At 34.9% G+C, this 17,549-nt stretch overlaps 4 protein-coding genes across 6 annotated transcripts; 2 read left to right on the forward strand and 2 right to left on the reverse strand.

The window, feature by feature from the left end:
* Positions 1 to 1,099: 1,099 nt before the first annotated feature.
* Positions 1,100 to 3,953, forward strand: LOC105769940 (protein CHLOROPLAST IMPORT APPARATUS 2). 2 transcript variants are annotated; one of them, XM_012590920.2, is made up of 4 exons: positions 1,100 to 1,250; positions 1,944 to 2,964; positions 3,274 to 3,450; positions 3,532 to 3,953. In XM_012590920.2, exons 2-4 carry the CDS (start codon positions 1,987 to 1,989, stop codon positions 3,580 to 3,582), a joined length of 1,206 nt encoding a protein of 401 aa, XP_012446374.1. In that variant the 5' UTR covers positions 1,100 to 1,250; positions 1,944 to 1,986; the 3' UTR covers positions 3,583 to 3,953. The 2 variants fall into 2 exon arrangements, with proteins under 2 accessions (XP_012446374.1, XP_012446373.1); XM_012590919.2 differs by lacking the exon at positions 1,100 to 1,250 and adding an exon at positions 1,257 to 1,538.
* A 514-nt stretch (positions 3,954 to 4,467) lies between these two features.
* On the reverse strand, positions 4,468 to 9,692 carry LOC105769701 (pathogenesis-related homeodomain protein). Of its 2 annotated transcripts, none has more exons than XM_012590510.2 (11): positions 9,400 to 9,692; positions 8,504 to 9,067; positions 8,050 to 8,215; positions 7,839 to 7,962; positions 7,647 to 7,759; positions 7,193 to 7,534; positions 6,517 to 6,750; positions 6,285 to 6,374; positions 5,787 to 5,837; positions 5,253 to 5,501; positions 4,468 to 4,968 (listed from the first exon to the last, which is right to left on the reverse strand). In XM_012590510.2, exons 2-11 carry the CDS (start codon positions 9,043 to 9,045, stop codon positions 4,678 to 4,680), a joined length of 2,202 nt encoding a protein of 733 aa, XP_012445964.1. In that variant the 5' UTR covers positions 9,046 to 9,067; positions 9,400 to 9,692; the 3' UTR covers positions 4,468 to 4,677. The 2 variants fall into 2 exon arrangements, with proteins under 2 accessions (XP_012445964.1, XP_012445963.1); XM_012590509.2 differs by having other exon boundaries at positions 8,504 to 9,051; positions 9,400 to 9,691.
* A 1,099-nt stretch (positions 9,693 to 10,791) lies between these two features.
* On the forward strand, positions 10,792 to 13,674 carry LOC105765954 (putative clathrin assembly protein At5g57200). Its single transcript, XM_012585242.2, has 15 exons — positions 10,792 to 10,961; positions 11,046 to 11,115; positions 11,197 to 11,294; positions 11,378 to 11,516; positions 11,597 to 11,730; positions 11,816 to 11,914; positions 11,982 to 12,032; positions 12,117 to 12,182; positions 12,257 to 12,322; positions 12,394 to 12,474; positions 12,548 to 12,625; positions 12,706 to 12,888; positions 12,972 to 13,047; positions 13,140 to 13,252; positions 13,324 to 13,674. Exons 1-15 carry the CDS (start codon positions 10,872 to 10,874, stop codon positions 13,672 to 13,674), a joined length of 1,695 nt encoding a protein of 564 aa, XP_012440696.1. The 5' UTR covers positions 10,792 to 10,871.
* Positions 13,675 to 14,210: 536 nt separating this feature from the next.
* Positions 14,211 to 16,521, reverse strand: LOC105771303 (pentatricopeptide repeat-containing protein At1g11290, chloroplastic). Its single transcript, XM_012592725.2, has one exon. It carries the CDS (start codon positions 16,239 to 16,241, stop codon positions 14,472 to 14,474), a length of 1,770 nt encoding a protein of 589 aa, XP_012448179.1. The 5' UTR covers positions 16,242 to 16,521; the 3' UTR covers positions 14,211 to 14,471.
* Positions 16,522 to 17,549: the final 1,028 nt, after the last annotated feature.

Here is a 17,549-nt window from a genome sequence, read left to right on the forward strand (position 1 = left end):
TACTTTGGTAGGATAAAAAAAAAATTACTTTTCATCCCTCATGTACTCTTTCCTTTTTATGTTTTACTCTTCTATGCTACCTTTTTATTAAATTTTGTTATTTATATATAGTGTACTTATCACCTCTTTCTATTAGGATCCAATACCATCTACACTTGGAGATTTGAAAAAGAGGAGTGGGTGGCAGATTAGGAAATTTGAAAAAGGGAATATCATAGAAAGAAAGAAAGAAAGGGGCAGAATTGCAAAGGTGTCAAAATTACATAATAGTTTGGTTGATATAAATAATCACAACGTTTGCTTAGCATCTGCCACACAAAAGACGGCAAAAGACACCAAAAAGCCTCTATCAATGATTGATTACTTCTTACATATACTATATCTGTATATGAAAGATGTCCAAAACCCTACCTCCTTACCTCGAGACACGTGAAAACGATTAAAGGGCATGCCACCTCAGCCCTAGAAAATCTAGAGTACCCAATCAGAGGATGCCAGTGCCATCTCAGCAGATAAGACCCTTTTCAAAGAATTTTGGACAACGTATGGGGTAGCATGCTACTTCCACCTTACCCTGCCCATCTTTACCATTACATTACTCAATTGCCCTTCATTTCCCCTTTTCAATTTCATTCTTCTTCTTTAAATCTATGCAACGCATCAACAAATCCAACCCAACCCTTATGTTTTCAAATTGATTAGTTGTCCAATAAATTTTTGTAATAAGAGTTAGTTTATATTTTGTCTTATCTATTTAGAAAATCGATATATTAATTTTTATATGTTAAATTATCGAATATTTTTATTTATTTATATCGTTAAAAATAGACATGATTGATTAATTTTTAAAAATAAAAAAATAAAACTTTAGTAAATAAAATGTTTACTTTTTAATCTAATTAATTTACCCCTTGAGAAAATAAGGGTAATTTTATGGTTGAATAGATTTAAGAAGAAGAGGTCAGAATGGTAAAAGAGCAATATGAAATAATTGAACAGTGAAAGTAAAAGGAGAGAGAGAGAGAGGGAGAGAAGGGGGGAGTGGTCCAGCAAGTGGGAGTGTGTGTCTTTTCCGTTGTTCCGATGTGATGTCATGTGAGATAGGATGATTCTCATATCTCATAATCATCTAATCAATTTGATTAATTTGTGAATTTTGAAGGGGTAAACATAGAAGAGAAGAGTGGCCAGCCTGCCGCTGCCAGCCTGCGTATATCACTGACACCATTAAATTCAACTCCCCCCAAACGGTTCTTTCTCTCTCTTTTATCTCTTCCTTTTTTCCACCTCGTGACCTACTGACTCTACTCTGCACTCCCTTCTTGTGCTACCCAAAATCCCTTCTTCTTTTTATATTATATTTAAATATCTCTTCTGTTCAGCTCAAATTTTAGTATTTTCGCAGACATATCTTCCCTCTGTCTATTGACACTTTTCATTCCTTTTTTCTCCATAAAGCTAGGGTGCCTCTGCATATCTGGGTTTTTGTGAATTTCATTTTGTTTGGTTGGTCAAAACCAATAGTATTTTTAAACTAGGTAAGCTACTATATAGCCTTGTTGCTAAAAGAATTCTTTTGTTTAGTTTTAGAGTTGCCCTACCTGTTGGGTTCTTTTATATATATATGTGTGTGTGTGGGTTTCTTCTTTGTAATTGCCGTCTTTGTTATCAAATTTACAACAAAAAAGCCAAAGAATTGTTTTAATTAATTATGTATATATATTGTTAGTAGGAGAGACTCTACCATTTTATTTCTTAAAATTGGTTTTGGCATTTTCCTGGGCTTCTATAATAATACTCCAACCAACCAGCAGGGTTTAGGGTTTTAATTTGCACTTGTTTTCCAAATGAGGAAACAGTTTGGGGGTCTGAAAGAAAGGTTATAGTTTGGGCTACTTTTTCTTTTCTTTATCTGATTTGCTAATACTAGAATTATGTTGCAGGTATGAAAGTAGAGTGAAAGTTGAGAAATCTCACTGGCGAGAGATGAGTTCGTCGTGTTTAGGCAGGACGTATGCTTTAGACCTTGAAATAATAAAATCACCACCCACATCAACCTCCTCCTCTTCTTCAACTCTCTCCGATGCCATCAATTCCCCACTCGCCATCTCCACCCGCAAACCCCGTTCCCCTCGTAAACGCCCCAACCAAACCTACTCTGAAGCTGCCGCCCTCCTTTCCACTGCCTATCCTTATATCTTCCCCGCCAAAACCTTCGCTAAACCCCCAAAATTCACCCTCCCTCCTCCTCCTTCCTCTTTCTTCCCTGATTCTTCTTCTCAATTATTGTTGTTCCCTTTCCGCCATCTCCACCACTCTGGTTTCTTGCTCCACCATCAATCACCCATTCGGGAAAAGCCCAGTTCCCTCATTGACTCCAAAGCCGACACCACCTCCTGGGCCTCCCAAACTAGTAGTGGAGAAGTCAATTCCCATGGAGGAGGAGATTCCATGGAAACTGACTACTTTAACACTGAATTCCAAGATGATTTCGATGCAGAATCCATTATTCTGGATGAAGAAACTGAGCAAGGTATTGATAGCATTATGGGGAACCTGAGTGTCAACCAGGACACATGGGATGATGAATCAAACGGCAGATGTCGGTTTACCCATTTAGGTTCATGGTATACCAATCCCATCCCCATGGCCATGGGATTAAGGAAAGGAATGGGAGCATTGAGACATGTTGACCAAGGGAATTGCTGGAATTTCTCAACCGTAGATGTGCTTCAAATCTCACCCAAAACCAACCCCACAATAACCACCACCAGTAGAGCCGACAAAAAGAAAAGGAAAAACAAGGCGGAAAAACCAATTGCGGCGGCGGAAACTCCAAATCCGAAGCCTAACAACACTGGGTTGAAACTGAAATTAAAATTGAATTACGAGAACGTGGTGAATGCCTGGTCTGACGGTGCCTCTCCTTTCTCTGAGAAACCTCCTGCAGATGATGATGTCTATGTATGTTCTCTTCTCTTCTCCCTACAGGAATCACTGAAATTTTAATCAACTAAAATGTAAATTAATTATAATTAATTAAAAATAAATAAAATTTCTATTATTATTTAAAAATTTGAATTTAATTTAAAAGTAATAATAAAAAAGAAGCCCCCACTTTTTTCAGCCTCCGCCACAGCTTTATTGTTTAAAAAGGTTTTGGATTTTAGGTTATTTTAAAAATATAAAAATACCTTCCCATCCTTGCTTTGTTATTATAATGATAATGGAATGATAGGTTTGAGATTATTATATTATATATGAATGGGGCAGGCCAGGCTAGCGCAGGTGGAATTATTGAGTGAGGGGGAGGCGGAGGCGGAGGCGGAAGGCGGAGGGAGGAAAGCAAGCGTGCTTCGCTACAAACAGAAGCGGCATACGCGCCTCCTCTCTACCAAAATCAGGTATCAAGTCCGAAAAGTCAACGCTGATCGACGCCCCAGAATCAAGGTTCCTTTCTCACTTCCCTTTCTTATATATAAATTGGATGGAATTGATGGTTTGTTGATGATAATAGTAATAATGTTGCAGGGACGATTTGTAAGAAGACCAAGTTCTTCTACCGTGAGTGAAGAAAGGTGAGAACATTGGACAGCCAAGCAAAATAAAGAGAGAGAAAAAAAGATTACACACATTCAAAGTCGAAAGAAGAGGAATATAAAGCCAACGAGGTTTTTTTTTTTTTTGTTCTTTGAAATGGTTACTATTATTACCATTTTGTGTTTCTCTTCGTTTTTTAGTATTTCTATCACCTTTTTTTCATCATATTATTGTTATTTTGTTCCAACGGAGAAAAGCAAGGTTTTGTTTCAATTCAATTGTAGCAAATAAAAAATGATAACCCTCAATTTTGATTGTTAGTTTCGGATGTGTGCAATTAAAGATAATTAATATTTTTCATTAATTGTACTTATTTTTAATTAAATAATAATACATTTATTTCTTAACGTTTACATATTTTGTCAATTTACTGTTTCATATTAAAATTCTAATACTTATATAATTGATTGTGAAAGCAGTTGATTCATCTAAATCTAAATTTATTTATCTCCACATTTTCTAAACTCCTATGGTAGCGCTAATTTGATACTTTTTTGAATCAATACAAATTGATAAAATGCATAAAGATTGAGATTAAATTTATTAAATTGTTTAAAATCAAAACCTTTAAGAGTTAAATATATTAATATATCAATCAAATTGATATAGAACATTAATGCGATGACGAACATAGATTGAAATCTCTATAAATGATTGAAACACCCTAAATATGAATTTTTGTACAGAAGCATCAATGATGATCACTTAATTGTGCTGATAATATGAGAGCAAATTGAACAGATTTTTTTTCATAATTGTTTGTTTGCCCTAATTAGTTGAATTACCGCATACATCATAGCAACATATGTGATATTGGAGGGGTTCTTTGAATGCCGTCAAACAAACTCAACAACGAAGACTAACATCTTCATTCATCAACTGTCATTACTTTTTTCTTTCTTGTGGTCAGCAACAACTATTCATGAGCTTTAAGTAATAATACAAGGGTAATTCACTCAATCACCCACTACCGAGCTATTTGGCAAATAACAACCATATTATATCATATACCAATTGTCATTGCATCTTTAGGAAACAAAATCCTGCACCGGTACTGGAGTTAATTTTTGCATACACTCAAACCACCTTCTCCTTTAGCTCGGCAATCGGAATATAAATAACCGATTCTTCATGTACCCGCTGCCACCTTTTATTCAACTTCCTCGCTTTCCTACTTTCTAGTCCTAATAATGTTTGCTTCATGTTCTCAAGCCTAACCTTAGCCCTACAAAGTCTTTCCATCTCCAACTCAAATGCTTCTAACCCACCACCCCCTCCAATAATCTTCACCCTCTTCTCCTTCCCCCACTTCTTTTTCACATTTAAAAGCTTCTTCAATATCACATCGTCACTCAACTCCTTCCTCACCTGAATGCAAAAATGTTTAAAAAATGTCAGAATGGAACATGCAACTTCAAGTACGCATGAATATGCCTATTTAGCATTTTCCATGCCTAACACTCAATTAAGCCATTACATGCTTATAATTCAAACGCACTCGAATAAGAATTCTTATTCTAATGGCCATTAAAATTATTTTTTTCTTCTTCAGCTTGCTTCTAATTCTTTAATCACCACGATAAAACATGTGAAGAGAACAAAAGAGAAGGGGAAAGGGAGTCTAGGTTACAACCAAATCTTAGCCAAATTACCTTGTCGCTGTTTGTATGTGAAACAATTGAGAGTCCATTATGCGGACTTCTATCTACAGAGGTGCATACTGACTTTGAGTTTGGACTCTTTCTCAATTTTGTTTTCAATCTCTTTGGTGTCCGTACCAAAGCTGCTTCTGACATATCTTCCAATGCCATGATTTCAGTATCCTTCCTCTTTGGAGCTTCCACTTCAGGCTCCTTGGAGACTCTAGGAGAAGAGCTCTGAAGGTGATCTGATCTCTCTACCTGATCCACACAAAAAAAGTGAGAAAAGGCTTGACCTGCAAGAAAAAAAAAACTTGGCCAAAAATTACCAACTAAAATTCTTCTAGCTTTCACCAGTTCCAAAATAAATGCTATTGCATGGTAAAGGTGGGTAACTAATACCTTCTAAGAGAAAGCAATTTATATCATCTAAGAAACCAGCCAAAGTTTGAGCGGAACCAAAGACTTGTGAATGTATTTTTCTTTTGAGAAATCTAAAGGTTTACCATAAATCAAAAACTTGCTACATTTGAAAGAACAACATACCTTTCTGCTTTTTAGTGCCAAGTAGCGGGCATTCTTGAACCATTTATTTACCTGGACCATGAAACTCATCAATAAGAACTGGAAGGTGTGAGGATCAAACACTTAACAACTTATAAAATGCAACGTCTGGGAAGGATATAACATTATTCCTCTAATTCTCTATTGCTATTTTGAACCACTATCAAATCCACGTGCCATAATGACCATTGCTTTATCTTGGTGATAACAGTGATACTAGCTCACATAGGTTAAATGCTAGTAGATATCATAGATATAGAATATTACCCTCTATTATACTGACATCAAGGTACACTCCAGTCAGTATCTCAGAAAGAATGCTTTCAGTAGGATGAATTAAGAATCATCGTGAAGCAATTGAAATGGTTAGTCACTCTGGTTTCCCAAGAAATATTTGTAAATATGGGCACCAAAATGCATTATCAATTTGTAGCCATCTGTCTTTGAAATTTCAATATTTTTGCAAAACTCAGTTGCTACCTTTTCAGGCTCAAGGCCTAATTCCTTTGAAAGGTTCTCCCTGACGACTCTAGATGGAAGTTCATTCTCAGCAAACACCTCTCGGAGTTTCTGTAAGGACATAGAAAATAAGGAGAGCAGCAAATAAGCATGATAAAAATTTTATTTACAGAGAGTTCAGAAAACAGCTTGGTGAATGAGACAAGTAGTCTCCAATGATATACTTCTATTGGAGAATTCAAGCGATTCCTACCTCTACTGCAGTGGGAGGAATTCTGAAAAATGGTCGCCTGCTCTTCAGGTCTGAAGGTAGCTGTCTTTTCATTTCTGTGGTTTCAATGTTAAGAAATTTTGTCTCACTTTCATACAGAGTCATAAGGGTGCTGGCAGCATCCGACTCTTTTTCTCTATGCTTTCTTTTACCAGGACCCCAATCTTCATCTTCACTGACTTGCTCATATGGAGGGGCATCCTTTCCAAACATTTCCTGCCCAGAAAGGAGAAACACACATTATGGAAAAACGGTCAAGCACTCTGCAAAAACATGCAAACCTCTGCGTTATTGCTTACCCTTATAAAAATCTTAGGAGTTAAAAGTGTTGTTTCTTAAGCAATACTATGATGGCAAACCATGAGCAAGTGTTCAGCAATTGTCTAACATTTGCTGATGTAACATACAGCCATACATGGTAAATTCTAGGTACAAAGCAATGACATATCACAAAAGCTTTCTTCTCTCAAACATTAGTACCAAGTTCAACTCCTATCCTTCACCCTAACCAATTCTAGAACTCCAAAAAGTGTCTTCCTTTTTCTTCTATTTCACTGTTACTAGCCCCTACCCATTTCTTTCCTTATCACTTAAAGATCAACTTGTTTTCCTTACTTCAAAGTTAAGAATAAGCAACAAAAATTCTTCAAATACTCACATCATATAGCTTCCTGTAATCAACTGCTCTTCGCCTCCTACGGCCACTAAGAATTTCCCCATCACTGGTTTCATAAGAATCTCCGCCACTGTCAAATTGATGGTTTTCATGCCTTCCGAATCCAGAAAGATCTTCACTATCCACAGACCAACTTAAACTGGTTGAATTGTCTGTTTCATCCGATTCATCACCATCAGTGGCTGTTCCACTGATCCTGCAGCTGTTCTCCCTCCTCTCTGGATCATAATCATCATCTTCAGAATCATCTGAAGGCCATTCATCCCCTGGATTTAGTGATGCATTCGCATCATCAGGGAAAGCAGCTTCATCTTTGAAAATATCCTAATCCATGAAGAACAGATTGTTGTTAATTTGATTGATAGAGCAATTAAATCCAATTCAAGTATAAAGGGCATCGGAAGGGATGAACACTTGATAAGATTGTGCTAATAACCTGCCAATGGCTGTCAACAGAGAAATGGGTGCCAATATGTGCATTCATTGCTTCTATAATTTCCATCTTACATTCACAAAATTTGCAAAACCAGCCCTGATCTCCCGGAGGTACTGTCCATTGATAATTGAACCCATCTTAATGTGAAGCTATCTAATTCAGAACAACTTTATTTACACAACTGGAACTTACTATGTTCAGTGTCCAGTGGAGGATCCAGGCACTTTTGGTGGAAGGCCCGGTTGCATGTTCCATCACAAAGTACTATATCATTATCTGGAAAAGCCTCACGTAACTTGCACTTTGCACAAAATATCTAAAGGAAATGATAACAGAAGATAAGAAAAATTATATATAAATCATGCAAATCATGACTTAGATATAAACAACAATGGAAATTTACATGTTCATGGTAAACAGAGCCATCTGGAGCAATAACAGAGCCTTCAATGCTCCCTACTGAACTAAGTGAATCCAACTGGCGAATTGCCTCGCGTATCCCAAGTTTGCACTTCAAGATTTGTTTCTTGGCTCTTTGCAGTTCCTTTTCTGGCTTAATCTTTTCTCGACTGTGATAAAACAAAATACTAGAAGTAAATGGATAATAGACAAAAAGGAAAAAAGAGCCACATCCAACAATAAGTAAATGAATATTTGTATAACTAGTAGTACTCTAATAATTAATTTCTGTTGAATGTTTGAACATGGTTAAGCTCAATTGATAGCCTGTCTTCCCTAATTGCTATATAGGATTACTATGAGGGAAGTGTTAAGTTATGTTTTATCTTACAGTAGTTTGATTAGGCATTTGTTGTTTAGTTAAAAGATTGAGCCTGCAAGAAAGAAAAGCTCCATACCTTTGACCCTTCCAGCCTTCCCCAGAATAAGCATCAATAAGATTCTGTTCCAGCTTCATCTTAATCAGAAGGTACCTAGTTCTCCTCTGCAACCGAGATGCTTCATCTAGCTCCACCTTATCCTTTTGCCCCTTCTTAGTCTTACTGGTTAGTTTTTTAATTCTAACATCTGCATTATCCTTTTTACCATTCTCCTCCAAACTAGCACATATAGCATTTTTACCTTGAAGCTTCGACAAACCCAGCTTCTTAGATGACCCTTTCTTGTTTGCTTTGTGAAGGTTTGTCTTACAACCGACTTTTCTGGCGGAAGAGACATCATTTCCCGTCCCCTCGGTAACAGAAGCAGTAACTTTCCTCTTCAACAAGGTCGAACTAACTTTCTTAACATGATGTTTGGGCTTACGTACTCTGCCATGGGAAATTTTGCATCGGTTTTTAAATTTTTTTAGCGTTGCAATTAGCTTAGACCCAGCTTCTCTCTTAGAAGAAGAGGATTTGGCAGATCCGTGATCCGTTAATTTCTTTCCAGTACCACGCATACCGATCTATACAGTACAAAAACTGAAAACATTTAGGGTAATGCTAATAAGTAAGGGTTTCCCTATATAAACACCTAGAAATTTAGAATTGGATACAATAAGCATCCCCAAGATTTGTTAACTAAAGGAAGCAACCCAAAAGTAGTCAAGATCATATCACCTTTGTACTCGAGATTTGCTTAACTAACTATCAAAGAGACCTAATCAATCTACTCCAATAAATTGTTCCATCTCATAATTAATATTTCTTATTTACGAATGACAAGAAGAAAAAGAGGAAAGGAAACTGGCGATGGGAAACAAATTAAGAAAAAGCAAGCATGATCATAAAAAAACAACCCATTGACAACTGACCTGCTCAAAGATGCTGAAACTGTTTCTTGGTCGGCATATAAAAGCAAACAAAGGGCTTAAAATGGAATTGGATGATTTGGATACCAATAAAAGGAAATAACAGAGTTTGGCATCCGGTACTAACGATGACAAGGAATTGAAGAAATTGGATTCTTCCCCAAACCGCCGCCTCTCTCTTTATAGATATGTTGGAGGAAGAGGACTCTACTCTTGTTTTCTCCTTTTTCCCAGGTTTTCTAACTTTTGATCTCTACATTCACTCGCATCTTTCTTCCCTTTTATATATAGTCTCTGTCTGTTAAGTGTTAATACTCACGTCTATTAATTCCACTCATCAACTTTTCCCTTTTAATATATACACTTGAAATCCTATTCCAAACCATAAATTTAAAACATAAATATCCAATTAAAAATCACATTCAATAAATAATAAAAACTCAACTTATGCTTATTTATTTATTTTATTAAAATTTTATTTTAAATGGATTTTATTTTTAAAGAAATCTCATTTATATAATTTTAATTACTGTAAAATTTTAAATTATAAATATGAACTTTAAAGTAAAGAAAAAATTTCATTAGATATATAATATAAATATATATCAACAAAAATTTTAATAATTTTCTACACTTTGTATATTTTTACAACACAGAAAAATTGTTCTATAATATATAGTTTCATTATTTTATTTTATTTTTCTTTTAACTTTAAATTGTTTTGATAATTAAGATAAAATGAAAGTTAATAAATTAATATAATTTTAAAACTTTAAATAAATAAAATATTAAATGTTTTAAATTATTTAAAATTAAAATTATTTCAAAATCATACAGGTTTCTTACATTTTGATTAAATAATAATTTATTATTTATTTCTATTTTCTTTTCCTTTTTATTATTAAGTTATATTTTAAATATTTTGTTAGACTTAAATTAGTATTTAATAATATTCATAGTATCTTTTATTATATGAAAAAGTTAATAATAATAAATTATAAGATAATGTTTCATTTTATTTAAAATAACTAATTTTTTATATATTAAATAAATAAAATTGGTCCATGCATGGCATGGGTAATAAATTAATATATTTATACACAAGGTATTGAATATAACAAAATCAAATTAACATAAAAATAGAATATTATTTATTTAAGGGTAGTAATGTATTTTTAGGCTTATTACTTATTTCTTATCATCATGTTATCAACCGTACAATATGATATTCATTCTATTCAATGAATCAAGCCTAACATAAATGGTAAAAGTACAAACAAAAATCCAAATTGGTTATTTCTCCTTATTCCACTCATTTTGTTAGAAGAAACAATAATTTTGTTTTTTAATATATAGAACCAAAACATTGCTTGATCTTTGTTTCTTTTTCCTGGGAAGGATTGTAGAATAGCTTCGAAATGTTTTTTTCTTTTTCTATTTCTTTGTAAAAGAAATAAGAAGAAGAAAATACAGAAATGGGATCGTTTAAGAGTTTCAGACAAGCTTACGGGGCTCTCAAAGATTCAACCACGGTTGGTCTTGCAAAGGTCAATAGTGATTTCAAGGTATACTGTTTTCCAATGCTTGGGTTTATTTCATTTTTATTTCTAGTTTCTTAAAAATTTTAGTTATGAAATATTGGATTGAAGGATTTAGACATTGCGATTGTAAAAGCTACTAATCACGTTGAATGCCCTCCCAAAGAACGACATGTTCGAAGTACGTTTCCATTCCATTTATTAATCAAAACATTTTAAATTTATGGTATTATTATATCATTCTCATCTGCGTATGTGGCAGAAATATTGGCAGCCACAGCTGTTGCCCGACCACGAGCAGATATAGCTTATTGCATTCATGCCTTGGCAAAGAGATTATCTAAGACGCGAAATTGGATTGTAACCATTTCTTCTTCTTTTTTCAAAACAATTTCTTATCTTATTATTGGAAGAACTATAACTTAATAATTATATTGATTTAGGTTGCTATAAAGGTTTTAATAGTTATTCATAGAACATTAAGGGAAGGCGATCCTACATTTAGAGAAGAGCTTATGAACTACTCACATAGAGGACGTATTCTTCAAATATCAAACTTTAAAGATGATTCAAGCCCTCTTGGTATGCATGCTTATCTAATCTTTCATACAGAAATACTTCATAATCCAATAAAAATAAAAACAAGTGTGGTTGATATGCAGCATGGGATTGCTCAGCATGGGTTAGGACATATGCACTTTTCTTAGAGGAGAGGCTTGAATGCTTTAGAGTATTGAAATTTGATATTGAAACGGAACGGTTGCCAAAAACATCATCGCCAGCTGGCGCAAGCAAGGTTTTTTTTTTTAAAACCTTATAGTGGAAGTGAAGTTAGCATGAATGACACCATAATTTGAAATCATATGGTTTAATCGTTGCAGTCACGTAGCACTAGCAGAACAATACTTTCAGCTAGTGATGAACTAATAGAGCAACTACCTGTATTACAACAACTTCTTTATCGTCTTATAGGTTGTCAGGTATGTACAATTAAATTTCAGTTTTTACAATTCTGATGTCAAAATGAATCTATTTTGAATACCGCAGCCAGAAGGAGCAGCCTATAGCAATTACCTCGTTCAATATGCCTTAGCTTTGGTACGCACTACGTAGTTATCCATTTTCTTAATTTTCTATTTAAACCTAGTATTTTAGATTACTTATTTGCAATGTTTGATTCAGATACTAAAAGAGAGTTTCAAAATATATTGTGGTATCAACGATGGAATTATCAACCTTGTAGATATGGTATGTCGTCTCTTCTACATTTAAATCAAAAATCATTTATGATCATTGAAATTTCCTTTTTCTTTTGTTTACAGTTCTTTGATATGTCAAAACATGATGCCGTCAAAGCTCTTAATATATACAAAAGAGCTGGTCAACAGGTGGATTTAATGGTAATTTTATCATCAATGTTCAGTAAAATTGTAAATTAATTTCATTTTTTTTTATACAGGCAGAAAGTCTTGCTGAGTTTTATGAATACTGCAAAGGATTAGATCTTGCTAGGAACTTCCAGTTTCCAACATTAAGACAGGTTCTTTTCCTTTAAGAAATTTATAATTTCAAATCAACAACTTTGTTCATTAATACTTAATTGCTTGGGGCAGCCACCACCATCATTTCTTGCAACTATGGAAGAATATATAAAAGAAGCTCCCCAAACAAGTTCCGTCCAAAACAGGCTGGTGAGTGACAACCTTGAAATATTATTATGTATTATGATTTTTATTTTTTATGAATTATAATAAAATTTGTGTTGTTAAAGGAATATGAGCAGAGAGAGGAGTCACCTCCACCAGCAGATGGAGTCGAAGAAAAACATGTAGAGGAGGAGAATAATAAACCATTGCAAGAACCAGCAGCAGCAGCAGCAGAAGAGACACAAGCAAAGGAGGAAGTGAAGGAACCTCAACCACTTGTGTCACTTGATAGTACAGATGATTTGTTGGTATGTTTTATAAATAAATTTCTCAACACCACAATACCTTATTCATCAAATTTTATTATACAAACTAATCATTGGTCCTTCAGGGTCTAAATGAAATCAACCCAAGAGCTTTGGAATTAGAGGAAAGCAATGCATTGGCTCTTGCAATTGTTCCATCAGGTAGGTTACCATGTTATGTTTTATTTCAATAATTAATTTCTAACTGCCCCCCCACAAAACAAACAAGTTGATGCTAATCCCTTTTAACCAAGGTAATGAATCAACAACAAATCGTGGGTTAAATGAAATCAGTGGCACGGGATGGGAACTAGCACTTGTTACAGCACCTAGCAATCATACAGCTCCGCCGGTAGAAAGCAAATTGGTTAGTTCCCTCTACTCACAACTTGTATGTTAAATAGACTTTCACCCCTTCTAAGTTTGAAAATTGGACAGGGGGGAGGATTTGACAAGTTATTACTAGATAGTTTGTATGAAGATGATGCTGCTAGAAGGCAGTTGCAACTAAAAAATGCAGGATATGGATATGGATATGGAAGTATGGATGTTCAACAAAACCCTTTCCACCAGTATCAACACAATGACCCATTCATAATGTCCAATGACATTGCACCCCCAACAAATGTACAAATGGCCTTACTTGCTCAACAACAACAAATGATGATGATGGTGCCTTATCAATACCCTCAACAACAGAACATTCCCCCTTCTAACCCATTTGGAGATCCATTTTTTAGTCTCCCACCAACTTCTACATCCCAACCAGGAAACCATACCCTACTTTAATTTTTTTTTTAATGTAATTTACTTGTATATTTGTTCTTTTTTCTTTTCTTTTTGAAAAATTGTATATTTTGTACTTGTAACTCTTTGATGTAGAGAATGTGTAAAGTATTTCTTTGTTACAATATTAAATTTATGTTATGTTTTAAACTTTCAACAATAATTTACACACTTTAAAAGTTTTATATTAACTCCATCGTTTATTATTATGGAGTAAGGTGAAAGGTAGCAAATCCAAATTTCAGAACTTCTAATAATAGATAAATTCTAGACCTTTTATCAATATTCCATCCTTATTCATGAGCTTTGAAATTTATGTTCACCCTTTTTCATTGAATTTTAAACTCTAAAGCATTAATATTAAGGAAATATTTCATGTATCTCACATTTTTTATATATTTATTTTATTAATATTTTATTATACTAAATACTAGCCCTTAATATTAATCATTTTATTATATTTTGAGTTTTGATGGTGAAACCTATAGACTTTTGAAAAAATTCAAATTCAAATATAAAGGTTAAATGCTTATTTGGAATTTTCAAATAATATATATTTACTTAATTTATCAGTAAAAATATAAATATACACATATACAATAAAATATTTGTCTTAATTTGTATGGGACGATAGTTGAAATATTTGGTCAGACACTACAAGTTCAAACTATGTCACCTCTTCCCTTACTTCAATAAAGCATATTTATTTTGAATTTGTAATATACGAATGAAAAGAAAAAGGAAAAGAAGTAGCGGAAGCTTAGTGAACGAGGGTTTGTAATTGGCGTAAAACCTTTCACTTATAGAAAAACAGAGCTCGTAAGATGAAAAGAAAGTCGAGCTAAAGTTGTGAGGGTGTCTAACATCTCATCAATCCTTGTCTGAGAAAAATCCCCAACCGTAAATTTTTCAAAATTACCCTTTACTTGAACCAAACTATACCCGGCTTCCTTCTTCAGACCACTACCCTTCAACTTCTTTCTGGCCTTTGCTACACTACCCCATTTCTCATCTGAAGCATACAGGTTTGACAACAGAACGTAAGGTGATGTGCTCACTGCTTCACGTTTCATTAGCTCTTTAGCTATCCTTTCCCCCATCACTACATCTCCGTGCACTCTACATGCAGACAGCAGGCTCCCTAACACCACTGTATCTTCTCCATACGGATATTTCCTCATGTATGCTTCTGCCTCGTTTAATCTCCCCGCCCGTCCCAGCATATCGATCAGACACGAAACATGTTCTATTTCAGGAGCAATCCCATACCTTTCTTGCATAGAATCGAATACAACAAGGCCTTCATCCACCCTACCAGCATGATTGCATGCCATCAGAATCCCTACAAATGTGACGGAATCTGGCTCTAGTCCGACTGCCCTTAGCTGCTCAAAAAGCTCCAGGGCTCTGCTCCCAAGCCCATGGTTTCCGAATGCAGCAATGATGGTATTCCATGACACGAGATTGTGATGGGGCATACCGTTAAATACTTTATATGCATATGCAATGGAACCGCATTTTGCATACATGTTGGTGAGGGAATTACCAACTCCCACGTCTTGGTTCAGCCTTGTTCTTATCAGATGACCATGGATCTGCTTGCCGTAAAGTATTGAAGCAAGCGCAGCAGAGGCAGAAAGGGCACCAGCAAAAGTGAAATCATCTGGTCTCATGTGGTATACATTAAGCATCTCTCCGAAAGCTCTTAAACTTTTTTCATGATCTTCACAGTGAGAACAAGCAGCTATGAAAGTGTTCCAGGAAATGACATCCTTTTCCTGGATTAATTCGAAGACCTTCTCTACCTCTTTCATCAAACTAAAATTTGAGTACATTGTCATTATCACATTACCTATACAGGCGGTGGAGTCCAGCGCAAGTTTGATTGTCTGGCAATGCAATACCATTCCGCTGTGTAAAGCATTTGAGTCGGCACAACTCCGGAGCAATCCAATAAAAGTAAAACGATCTGGCGCAAGGCCTTGTTGACGCATATGTTTAAAAACTTCAAAACCCTTTTCAGGTTGTTGGTTTTCTATGAATCCCGTAATTATAGCATTGTAAGATACAACATTTGGTTGTAAAGCACCAGAATAGACTGACAATGCATCCTTAGAATGACCACATTTCATGTACATTGAGATAAGGGCGTTAGAAACAAATGATACTGATGCGTATCCACCCTTGATTGATTGAGCATGAATTTGCCGTCCTTCACTTAACAGCATGAGATTGGAGCAAGCACTAATGGCACTGGAAAATATGTACTCGTTGGGTGCAAGGCGCATTTGGGAAAACAAATCAAGTGCTAATAAAGGTTCCCCAGCCTGTTCATAACCAGAGACCATGGCGGACCAAGAAACAAGGTTTTTTTCAGACATTTCATCAAATACCTGACGAGCAAAGTTAATACTGCCACACTTTGCATACATGTTAAGGACATGGTTGGAGACAATGACATTGGCCTGTATACCAGTCTTCAAAACAGCAGCATGAAGAGAAAGACCAGAACGAAATGATTTGGTTTTGGAGCAGTGGTGCAAGAGTGAGCCAATAGTTTCAGGAACCATTTGATGTAGGCATGTAACATGAGGTTCCAAGAAGGAAATGGGAGCTTGTTATGCAATCCAAGTTTTTAAAAGGCAAGTGGATAATAGGTAAGTGTGCCAAAGCATAACAAGAATGGCTCAAGTTTTTTAGCATCTTAAACCAACAAAACCCCATGAAACTCTCATTATCAAGTTTTTATCAAACTTCAAAGTGCCCCAAAATGGTGTGCTTAATTTGCAAGGTAGTTAATGAAGCAGAACCCAAAGTATTTTCCAAGTGAGCGGAAAGTAAATAAATGTTAGGTCGTGTAACATCCTGGGTATTTTGTATTAAAATTAAGATAAATATACTAACAATTATTCAACTTTAATTAAAATAATAAAAGTCATTAAATTTTAAAAAATTATAACTCAAGTCATTAATTTTTACGGAAATAACAAAATATATATTTATTACATTAAACTTTGAAAAGTATGCTAACATGAAGAAAAAGAAGAAAAAATGGAGATGCCACTTTTAATTAGAGGTGATCATGAGCCGGGCCAGGCCTAAAAAAATTTTCGGCCCGGGCCCGGCCCGAAATATGGGACTAAAATTTTGTCCAGGCCCGACCTGAGAAAAAATTCCTAAGCCCGGCCCGACCCCTTTTTTTTAGTAAACACCAAAATTGTATAAAAAACCTGCAAAATATCCATACATTAACCAATCAACATATTTAATTTTATAATAAAATATAAATTGTAAGCTAAATTAAATTTTCAACAATTATAAAAGAAGTATCCTAAAAAGCAACCGAAGAAACATCATCCTCATCGTCCTCATCGTCCTTTTTGCAACCAATTTATTATATTCGAAAATGTATTTTAAAAATAAAAAATAAATATTTATTATATATATTTATTATATAAGTACTAAATGTCTAACGAGAAATGGAGAAATGAGAAATGTATTTTAAAAATAAAAATATATATTTATTATATATTCGGGCCCGACGGCAGGGCCCGGGCCAAAAAAGTTTTGCTCGAGGCCCGACTCGTTTTCTAAACGGGCATCATTTTTTGCTCAAACCCATATTTCAGGCCTATATTTTACCTGAACCCTCCCATATTTCGGGCGGGCCGTCGGGCCGGGCCGCCCAACCCATGATCACCTCTACTCTTGATTTAAGTTTCCTCTTTCGTTTTCTTTTCTTTGTTGATTTTCTTGATATCCAAACAATGGAGAGTTTAGCCCTCCACTACTCTTTCACCACCGCTACCATCATCACCACTCCTTTCTCACTTAATCTAGGCGTTTTCATCCATTTTCGCTCTAAACCCATATCCGAA

The sequence above is a fragment of the Gossypium raimondii genome, chromosome 5 (assembly GCF_025698545.1).
Source record: "Gossypium raimondii isolate GPD5lz chromosome 5, ASM2569854v1, whole genome shotgun sequence".
Lineage (NCBI taxonomy): Eukaryota > Viridiplantae > Streptophyta > Magnoliopsida > Malvales > Malvaceae > Gossypium > Gossypium raimondii.

Coding starts and splice junctions, on each gene's coding strand:
- LOC105769940 (XM_012590920.2), top strand. CDS start 1,987: ATGAGTTCGTCGTGTTTAGGCAGGACGTATGCTTTAGACCTTGAAATA. Junction 2,965..3,273: donor CTGCAGATGATGATGTCTAT/GTATGTTCTCTT, acceptor TGAATGGGGCAG/GCCAGGCTAGCGCAGGTGGA. Junction 3,451..3,531: donor ATCGACGCCCCAGAATCAAG/GTTCCTTTCTCA, acceptor ATAATGTTGCAG/GGACGATTTGTAAGAAGACC.
- LOC105769701 (XM_012590510.2), bottom strand. CDS start 9,045: ATGCGTGGTACTGGAAAGAAATTAACGGATCACGGATCTGCCAAATCC. Junction 7,963..8,049: donor GCTCTGTTTACCATGAACAT/GTAAATTTCCAT, acceptor CATTTCCTTTAG/ATATTTTGTGCAAAGTGCAA. Junction 5,838..6,284: donor TAGGCCTTGAGCCTGAAAAG/GTAGCAACTGAG, acceptor TTCATGGTCCAG/GTAAATAAATGGTTCAAGAA.
- LOC105765954 (XM_012585242.2), top strand. CDS start 10,872: ATGGGATCGTTTAAGAGTTTCAGACAAGCTTACGGGGCTCTCAAAGAT. Junction 11,517..11,596: donor AGATGATTCAAGCCCTCTTG/GTATGCATGCTT, acceptor GTTGATATGCAG/CATGGGATTGCTCAGCATGG. Junction 12,475..12,547: donor AGTTTCCAACATTAAGACAG/GTTCTTTTCCTT, acceptor TGCTTGGGGCAG/CCACCACCATCATTTCTTGC.
- LOC105771303 (XM_012592725.2), bottom strand. CDS start 16,241: ATGGTTCCTGAAACTATTGGCTCACTCTTGCACCACTGCTCCAAAACC.